This window comes from Apaloderma vittatum, unplaced genomic scaffold, assembly GCF_000703405.1.
Source record: "Apaloderma vittatum isolate BGI_N311 unplaced genomic scaffold, ASM70340v1 scaffold39512, whole genome shotgun sequence".
Taxonomy (NCBI): domain Eukaryota; kingdom Metazoa; phylum Chordata; class Aves; order Trogoniformes; family Trogonidae; genus Apaloderma; species Apaloderma vittatum.
The window spans coordinates 12,994-23,478 of NW_009702712.1; the positions used below are offsets into that span (position 1 = coordinate 12,994).

General features: G+C 45.6%; 1 protein-coding gene across 1 annotated transcript in view; it reads right to left on the bottom strand.

Moving 5' to 3' along the window:
• Window positions 1–9,569, bottom strand: part of RPRD1B (regulation of nuclear pre-mRNA domain containing 1B) — a gene marked incomplete at its 5' end in the record, with an annotated part of 20,347 nt that extends 10,778 nt beyond the window's left edge. The window contains 4 exons of the mRNA XM_009864321.1: window positions 86–212; window positions 2,006–2,118; window positions 8,205–8,338; window positions 9,440–9,569. Of these exons, the coding sequence (XP_009862623.1) occupies window positions 86–212; window positions 2,006–2,118; window positions 8,205–8,338; window positions 9,440–9,569 (504 nt within the window). The remainder of the gene's footprint in view (window positions 1–85; window positions 213–2,005; window positions 2,119–8,204; window positions 8,339–9,439) is intronic.
• Window positions 9,570–10,485: the final 916 nt, after the last annotated feature.

A 10,485-nucleotide genomic window follows, 5' to 3' on the forward strand; every position in this document is an offset into this window, starting at 1 on the left:
CACCATACATTGTGACTATTTAAAGAACACTTTGATTTCTCAGTTATTCTCCACACCCATGTTCATTCATCTTCCAGTTTCATACCTGTGATTTTCTCCAGTAATGAAACATCTTGAACTTCCTGAGGCAGGGAGGCAATTTTTTGCCGCACCGTTGCATCTCCTGATGCTGCATTCTCCAGGTCTTGCAGGGCTTTGATCAAATCCTCGGTCTGCAAAACACGGTAACCAACATGGAAACCAGGAACTCTCAGGTCATTTCCTGGGGATGCGGCCGCTGCATCTGAGGTCACCGAGCTCTGAAAGTAACCGTTTCTGGAATATTTCCTCTGAGTCATTTTTAAACTCTTGCTTCCTAACACAGGGAGTATTCACTAGGTTCACAGTACCCCAGTGTTTAGGAACTTACATGTAATTACAGCAGATCACCTCTTTCAAGACTCAGCAGTAGAAAACCTCTCATTCCAATCGGGAGAAGCGACTGATTCAAACAAAGCTGCCAAGGACCAGCCCTCAGCCCTCCGTGCTGCAGCAGGTTGGGACTATGTATTTTAGCTGAGACTCTGCTGAGCACCCCAACACTTCTCTTAGACTAGCAGGAGTGGATATGCACCTTCTTGCTCCATTCCAAGGGCACATTCTGCCACAGCAACAAACAAACGACAACAACAAAGAGCCCCAAACCAAACTTGTACCAATCCAAACAAAACTGTGCCAGATTTCCATCGTTTCAAGACTTAGAATTTTGCAGCTGGTTATCTACCATAAGCTTTGATGACAAAAGAATTTATTGCTCTTAAAGCAGACTTGCCACTGTCCTGATTTGGCAAAGCCATTGCCACCCGAGCTCAGCAGGGGCTCACTGCCAGCGCTGCGGCCCTGGCTCTTGCTGGGTTTTACTGCACTGGGGACAAACGCGTTAGTTTAAATGAATACCCTCAAAACATACCCTAGCTGAAAAAGGATGTAGATGAGGACAGCCTTAGGAGGAGCTCCCCTGACACAGCACCTGCCCTTGCTCCTCAAAAAAAACCCCCCAAAACCAAAAAAAAACAAAACAGGAGAATGAGACTCCCTGAAAAGAAAGCAAAAAAGCAATGTTTCTTTGTTTTAAAAATTACTGAAGTTTTAATGGGAAGTTTTTGAAACTGGGCCTGTAAACACCATCACTGATGATTAAACTACATTTCAATAGTTTTAAAAAGTTTAAATAAATATTATTTTAACCTGAAAAATAAAAAGTGCCCATTGCCTAATACTTACTACTTCTTTGCAAACTGCTAAGGATTGCCAACAGTAACAAAGACAGTGCTTAGCATCACAAGAAGCCGTAAGCTGCAAGGCATCTGGAGGTGAAGGCAACAAAAAACCCCACTTACTTCTTTGACAACTGTGTTTTATTTTGTCACTGTTTACAGTCTAGCAGGCGGATGGTGTAATTTTTTTACTCTTTTCAAATAGACAATGGTTTAAGGTATGTTCATTTTGTAGCCTCAAAGGATCAGAACGATCCTCTATTTCACTCCTATTGCTTCCACACCACTTAATGTGTCAGCCTCAAGGTCTTCAGAACTGGCTTTCCTACTCAGCTCAACACAAATCTATCCAAGGTTGAGCTTCTTAACAGCTCAGGAAAGAGAGGTCCTACAAAAAAGAAGTTTTAACCATGTTACAACTTTGTGTTTGAGAGATTACACACTTGTCTTAGAAAGGAATTCAAACCACGGTGTGTTCCTCTGGCAGCCCTGTGGGATTCCTTCCCGGCAGCACTGCTCACACCTCGGGTGAGACCACCCAAAGTCCCTCGGGAGCTCCTGCAACCCAAAACAAGTGCCTGTCCCACGTCACCCCGAGCTCTCGGCCCCACCAGAGGCATTTCTCTTGTTGGCAGCTCCACCTCGTGGCTGCACCACGCCCAAGGGGCCTCGGACCTTCCCCAGAGTCCCAGGACAGGAGGGGTTGGGAGGCACGTCTGGAGATCACCCCACCCAATCCCCCCACATACCAGCAGCGGCCCCGCACTGGGGTCCTGGGGCGAGTAGCTCCCGGGGTAATCATCGTCTTCTTCCTCTTGTATCTGCTGAAAAGTCCGCTTTAAAGACTTCTTCTCCTCTGCAACTAAAGACACAAATAAGCAACTCATTTGGAGGCCAGATCTGTCCACTTTGACTGCCTCTGCTTCAGAAAAATGGTACCAGATGCTCTGATGACTACGCTCTCTACGGAGAAGGATGCCCACAGCTGGACTCTAATGTTGGCATCATATTGCAAACACGCAAATGCAAAACAGCAAGAAAAGTCTGATTTTGCCCACCCGTGTATGTCTGGAGATGCCAGTGCAAGGACATAGTCTTCACATCAGCAGCGCACACAGTACACCTATTTGTGCCTCTGACACTACAAGCAGAAAAGGCAAGAAAATGTCCCATTTGTCACTAGGTGTCCAGTCTCCAACCCTACTCAGATTCTTTGGGTAATACCATTTCACAGGCGAAGTTTTGTACCAGCAGAGCAGAAGCGCTGCTGCTAAGATACAGACAGACATAAGAATTTCAGGTTATCTTCTCGTACCACATATATGCTCACTGTGGTCCCACAAGCAACTAAATAACTGCTGGTTTTCAACCTCATTAAAAACTTCAGGACAGCTCTCTGAAACGAAAACTCTTGAGATGTGACAGCAACAACGGCAATGGGCAGAGCACAAACCCATCTCCAGGCAGGTAACCCCTAACACTTCAGAAGCAGGGATTTCATAAAGCCAGACAGCGTTGGTTAAAGCAACTTTAGCATAGAGTACCTGGTCTCCAAAGGTAAGAGACAGTTTACTTAACGAGTCAGAGTCTTAGCACAGCCTTTGATCCAGTTACAGAACTTTCACAAGGCAGATCATTCTTCAGACTTGTCACCAAAATTAATTACTGAATGGAAGGCAAACAAGCACAGGAAAGTTACCTCAAACCACATGAATTGTTGATGTATGCTAGAGCAAAGCTATCTCAGCTAGAAAAAGGGACACTGCAAGTACCGTACGTATACAACTGATGTAAGAGAGCATTTGATAATCCGACTGATGAGCAAGTAGAATAATAGATCAACGAGAAAAACTGCTGCTGCTCACCGACGTCTGCAGAAGACACGAGTTGAACAGAAAACGTGCAAATGACCAAATGGCCAAAGGTAGCACTTAAAGCTGGGCAGCCCAGAACATGCCATTGGCATCTATCACTATCACTGTGAACTTATCAGCAAGTAATTAATGATGGATAAACACAGGATAAACACCAGAAGCACGTGTGACGACAGCGCACACGCCGGTGAGAAGGACAGCGAGAACTGGGGTTCGAATTGCCGAAGAGCACTCCTGCTGTGTTACCGGCTGGTCTCTACCACAAGACACAGCGCCGCGCTTGCTCACAACACAGGGCGTTCGGCATTCATTGAATTTGCCATCCGAACAAGATCAAGCAAGTTTGACTGGAAACAGCCCAAGGAAGGTAGAGGCACAGACGCCACCGTCCCAAGCACCAGCTACCAGCTGCCCTGCTCCTGGGACGCAGCGGCCGGCAGGCAGAGGAGCACAGCCGAGGCAGCCGGCTTGGGAACAGCATCTTGGGCACGAGCACAAACATGGACTATTGCACTTCTCCCCTCGGCACTGATAAACATGGGCAGCAGAACACCTCCCTGAAGAGTCCTAGAAACACCACCTGCATTTCATCAAAACAGAAACATGCCCAGACATTTTCAAACTCAAGAGCATAGGATGGAAGAGGACCCTGAAAGGGAACAGCAAGCAAAGCAGGAGTTAGAACACACCCTGCCCGGGCAGCCCTCAAAATCTGCCAGCCAGGAGTAATTTAACCATCAGTCTACACTTCCGAAAAAGCCCATTAAATCCAACGGGAGAAGAGGAAAGCAAGCATTAAAAGCATCTAAAACTGATCAGAATTCAATAACGGTATGTAACACATGTCTCTGGAAACAATCAGGATATCTCTGTAGAGTATGGACGGCTTCATCGAGGAAAATAAGGAGCCCATTCTTGACACGGACATAAAGAAGACAGAGAGGCCACTATCAGAGATCAAGTCAGCTCTCCTGCTTCCTTGGGGTCTTCTTCACAGCTCAGAAATTAATTCCCTAAAAGCCTTCAAAGAGCAAGGCACTTCATTTCTCCAAAATGACAGACAATTGCCGTCACAACAGCTTTGCAGCAAAACTCCAGGTGGTTGTTACCGTGCTGTTGCAGTGTCCAGAAAGACTCATAAAGCTATTTCTCCATCAATTTTTCAGTCTTCAGACATCTCCGGTGGCTCGAGGAAGCTTTCAGTGTCACAGGCCTATGAAGTACGAGTTTCTCCTGTAAGCTGGCAACACAGGAGCTCTGCCCATCTAGGGTGTTCACCTTTCTGTTCTCATCTCTCGACGACTGGTTTTAGAGATAAAAAGGCTTCTTCGATGGGACTCCAGGCTCATATGCACAGTAAAGAGAAACCAACCATTGAATCTGTATACACACCTTCAAAAGGATAACTAGGGGTTTAAAACTTTGCTCTGTTAAAACCAGGGGAATTATGTGTTTTGGGGTTTTTTTTTAATCTCAAGGCAATATAAAATTATTATTTTCTCTCATGAGGCCCTGGTTACCCTCATCTCCTCATTCAAGCACCTGCCACTTCCCGTGGTAAGGAATTCCCCACGCAGATAGTGCCTTTAGCTGGAGGGAGCTATGCAAAGGGTTCAGATAAAAAAAAAAATAAAATACAAGAAAGCCCGTAATTCACATGAGGATTATCAGTCTCGGCACAGCTCCATCACGTGTCTTTTCTGACAGTTAAGCACCATTCTATGACAAGTTGCATGAGCAGAAACTTGTGTCTACAGGGAAACGTGCAAGGAAACAGCTTTAACAGACACTGTGGTTCTAGAATAACAGGCAAACCTGTAAAACAGGGGCTTCTGTTCTATAGATAACTCTTTACTTGAAAGGCAGAGCAGCTGAATTTAAGTGGTTTTTTCATGTCTTAGCAGGGGTATCATCCTCAATTAGCATAACAAAAAATAAGCCTCCCAAAACTGTAACTAAAACTAACCTTTTGTAGGCTTTAGGTTCCAAGCACCAGGGGTTTAGCAACTTGTGCAAGATCCAGGTGAACTTACATGAAACGCACTCTGGTGAAGTGATATAGGACAAAACATCGAGTACAACAAAAAACAACACCACCTTTCCCTAAAGAAAACATAGACCATCATCACAGAACACCGGGAGACACAGAAGAACAAATTAAGAGAAATATAATGGTCCAGCATACCCTCCAACTCTCTAACCCTTTGTTTCTTTCGGGGTAAATCACTCCTGATTGTTTACGTTCTCATTACAACATGCATTTGCTGGTAGCCTCAGAGCTGGAATCGATCTGCTCCAAAATTGCACCCAGTCCTGTCCCCAGGTGCCCTGATTTCAGTTACTCTTGGAAGCAGCCCTGCCTGCTCTCCTCTCCCACGTTCTTCTCCCTCTTCTAGTCTGGGTCTGACTCCCCAAGCAAGAAGTTGCAACATGACCACAAGCAGAGCAGAGGGGTGGCAGTTCAGCTCTGCGTTACAGCACGACACATTCGAGGACTTCCCTCAGCCACTTATCACAAGACAATAAGAAAACATGCCAGCTATATAGGTTATATTACCTAAGGATTTTATGTCAAACCCCTACAGACCTAGTTTTCCCAGGCTTTAAGATAAATGGGTGGTTCTTTTCTATTGCTTATATAAAGAAACATTCTAATACAAATGGGATTAATGAGAAAGCATATGCAAGCTTAATGAATACATTTAGAGTCAAAACAATATATCAGCGTTCCAAAGCTCATTTCTATATACATGCCTATTTCCTTAAGGAACCCAAAAGACTAAGCCACGGTAGTACACTGTGCCACTGAGGAAGTCAAAGCCAGGAGAAAAAAAAGAAAGCACTGGTACTGTTTTCCCCTCCGCAGGAAAAGCTTTGTACCTGTGCAGCCGACTCTGCTCCACAGCAGGAGCTCGGCACGTGCCGCCAACCAGATTGCTCTACATTTACCCGAGGCCTCGCTACTAATCAAACAAGAAACAAGCTGCACCACTGAAACGCGCATTGATTACCTTTAAAGGTGTCTTTCCTCACTGCTTTACTGTGCCCAGTTTCAAAACTCCGAGCGTGAGCGGTGCTCTCAAACCAAGCGGAGCCGTCCTGCTCTGTGAGCCCCCACAAGCCTGGGAATTTAAGGCACTACAACATGAAAAAGCTGCAGAGAGTAACGTGCAGAGACCTGTTGCCATACCCTGGGCTGAGGAAAAGAACACTCAGAACTTCAACGGCACAACCCTGCATCAGTCTACAGCCCCCAACGCCACCCATCGCTCAGCTGTGCCTGCCTCGGGTACGCACACACCCAGGAAGCCAGATTGGGTTTGGAGAAGTGGTGTGGCGTGGAGTGCCACGTTCACGAGAAATGTCACATCTCTACAGCACAAAACACTCTTGTCCCTCTTGCTCACGGTTCACCTGTCTGAAAAGGGAAGAGAGTAACTACAACAAAGTCTTCTGCCACATGAACGGTCGCCCGCCAGACACTGGGCAAACACCAGTTCATCTTAGAAACCCACGAAAATCCCACATGAAACTAGCACCTACCATTAAGAAGCTAATTTGAAAACGTGCCAGGCAGAACACAGACAAAAACTCGTGACAACTCTGCCGAGTTCTTCATGTTTCTTTTTCTCTTCGTTTGAAGGCGTGCACACAGCAGTTCTTAAAATACCTGTATTTCTTCATTCTGTTTCCCTGCAAAGGCCTGTTACACTTAGGAAGTGCACCCAGACAACACAAGAACCCCAACACGAGCCTCTTTCACAGAGAGACTGCTCCCCTCCCGCCACCCAGAGCGGTGAGTCTCTCCACCCTGACACGCAGAGACAGCCCCTTCGGTCAGGTGCGCCGGTTCCCCAGCTTTTGGGGAAAAAATGGCAATACCTCCTGGAAGTCAGGCTGAAACGATGGTAAGTCGGAAGGCCTCTGCTGTGAGCTGCTACAGCACCCACCTGGTAACTCTGCCTGAAGCAGCTCGTGTTAAAACACGGAAGGACAGCGCAGACGTACGACTTCATACGCACATCTCGTATTAATGCTCGGGTCTTCATAGTAATTCTGTACTAACTACTACCTCCAGTGGATAGAGCTCGCTTGTTTTCACCACCTACGAATGGCATCAGAGCACTCCGCTAATGACTAACCTGACTCTCAGAGCATCGTGCCTCTGTGGGGAACACAGCCAGATTTTATCAAAGCAGAAAGGTGATTTTAGCTAATTTAAAGACATAAACACTTCCTTTAGCTGCAAAGCAGACAAATATTCCCTTAACCACAACAACTCTTGACTTCAAATGAGCCTCACCTTCCACAGTCAGACATCCTGCTTTTCCCCTCTTTCATTCCAATGCTACCAGTTAAACACTTTCAGAAGCTACAGAGGTGGAGGCAGCACCTGCCAAAGCAGCACAAAGGCGCAGGGAAGACAACCCACTTCTACTCAGTTACTCACATCTGTCTCATGTGGTAATGAGGTTGTAACAGTGACATTCTAACAATGTTAATGATGCAAAGTTACTGTTTTCCCCAAACGATGTCAGCTGGTATATGAAAAACAGAGACCAGACAAGCTTCTGGACATATATTCCAGCCTTCAATTATTAAAAAGTCCTTGTTGAATCATAATAAAATATAGTAACTGCGCAAAATAAAACCATTAAGATGAGAATGCAAGCGCTAACAATAGTGAATGAACGATTTAATAACTCAGCTGACCACTCTCACAGATGTAGAGAGGGACAGTTTTAATGCTGAGGGTGGACGCAGCAGTTCCCTGCACCCTTGTCTTCACATGAGATGGCAGCCCTGGAGCATTCTGTCCGAGGACACAGACACCACCCTGAGCTAAGCTTTACCACCAGCCCCGAGCCACAGGGCAAAGCGCTCACAAACTGGAACCACAAGTTTAACCAAAACCACATTTCTCTCAACACAATCCCGAGGAATCCCCATGACCAGCTCAGGCAACGACGCAACTATGGGAGCCCAGAGCTCAACAACTCACGGGAATTTCAACAAAGCACACGCCAGTTTGAGAAACAAAATAAAGAACAGAACAAAAGCAACACTTATTTACCTTTAGGCTGAGGGCTGTTGGAGTCCTCCATAGAAAGCTTCAGTTGCTGGATGAACTCGCTGCCGTACACGCTCCGTTCCTGCCAGATGTTAAGCAATCGCTCCAAGGGCTTTTTGCAGCCCTCATCTGCTTCTCTGATCAAAGATTAGAAAAGAATTATAGCTCAGCTGAAAAACACTCCTTATGTTTTAACAGAGCATCTTCCAAACTAGCAGCTGCATCCACTGCAATACTTGCACGTTTGGAGAGAATCTTTCTCACATCATCTGAAACAAACGGTGTGAAACCCACATGTGGCCAATTTTCCCCATTTACCGAAACCAAAGCTTGCCTGAAAGTGCCCCACGTGTCCCCCCTGAGTGAGGGCAAAAGAAGTTTCGAAGGAGGAGATTTGCTGTTGTTCAGAATTTGCAAGAAGAGCTATCAAACACCGCCAAGCTGACACATTTACAATTCTGACTACTAACTTTAAGCAGCTGTCTCAGTCAGTAACATCCCAATTAAAAAGCATCATTAGCACTCAGAGGTACTCAGACAGTGCACAGAAAGCAAGACAGCCCACACGGCACAGCGCAACTCACGGGGAACCTTCAAGCTGTTTAATGGAGATAACAGGAATTATAACACTATTTAGAGAAAATCTTAACTAAATGATAGTTCCTTTTTGATAGGATGGTAGCTGCACCGCTTCTTCCCTCTTTTACATAAAATTCTTCCTTCACCTAGCAAGGAGACTAACGATCAGACGACCGTTAAAACCAGCAATACAGGAAAAAAAATCCGTGCTCAAACTAGAAACCTGATGAGAATCCAGCGACCTGAAATACCAGCTCTTTTCAAGTCTCCTGACCATGGGGAAGAGCCACTTACTACGAGCCTTTAATAAACATGTGCAACCACCCAGCTTCACTACTCCTGAACAGATCTGCAGGAGCTTTTGGTGACACTTAAAGCAAAGCACATGGGAGCTGTGCAGGAAACAAACGTGTATGGCTGTGAGGGGCTGACTGGCCAACAAGTTTGCCCAAAAAGAAATATTAATCCGGAATGGTTCCCAGCTGCAGGGCGGTCAGAATCCAATCTCTACTAGAGAGAGGGTGCAAGCACCCCTGAGACTTTAAAAAAATAACTAAAAAACCACCAAACCACAAAATCTGACTGAATTAAACTTTGTATGATAAGAATGCAAACCTCCAGAGAGAAAAGTTGAAGAAATACATAACAAAGCAACGTACCTGGCAACATGAGAAAAAGCATCCACAAGAACAGATTCAAACTCCCTGGTAAATTCAGGACCTTTCCTCTTGCTGTTCTGGATGACATCGTTTGCTAAATATAGGAAAGTAAGTTTCCTACTCGATTTTGCTGGGAAAGGGGAAAAAACCAAGAAAGAAAAAAGAAAAAAAAATCAAGAGTTTGCATTTATTTCTCACTTTCACTTAGAATTGTTAACGTGGTTTGCAAAGGTGCTTACAGCTTTTCAGTCTAAAACCAAAGTTCAAAATACTTCCAGGGAAACCAGAAGCCATCCAGTCAGGTAGTTCTTGATCTCCTTACTTCTGTTTGCTGGAGTTTTTTACTAACTAATTTATAAAATAAAGATGAGCTTTTTGAGCACAGGGACACCTCAACTCTGAAGACAGCTGCGTAAGAAATAAATTTGAAATGCATGATTAAATCAAGCTGCTCAGACCTATCAATGGATTAATACGACAAAAAATATACAATATTAATCATGTTATATTAACTTCAGGGAAAAAAACTTGGTATAGAACCACTTAATTCAAAAGAGAGTGAAATTGCAGGAGAAAGCTGTTGTGGAGACTCAAAAATCTTCCAGACAACGCTGAGCCAAATCAACACAAAACTTCTGCTGCACACCAGAACCGTTCCCATCTCAACACTGCCAGTTTCTATTTTACTGCGGCCACAATCGGTGGGAGACGCCGCTCTCCAGCCTGCACCGGCCACCCGCACGGGGCAGAGGACAGACGGGCTTATTTCCAGCAGCCCAAACACAGACCCTCCCCAAATTCACACTTGCTAACTGGCAGCAGTCAGGGAAGACACTCCAGCTGGGGCTGCTTCAGCTCCTCCAGCCTGCAGGGGCCGGGGGCTGCTGGGGGGAAGGCGCCGCTGGCTGGTCCCAGAGCTGCCCTTGGGGACAGGGAAGTGCAGAATGTCAGCGGCTGGAAGGGACGGCATCACCCCCGGCACTGTCGGGCTCTCTGACTTTTTTATGAAGCAATCTGAGAAGCTACTAGAAGTTAGCTTAAGTTAA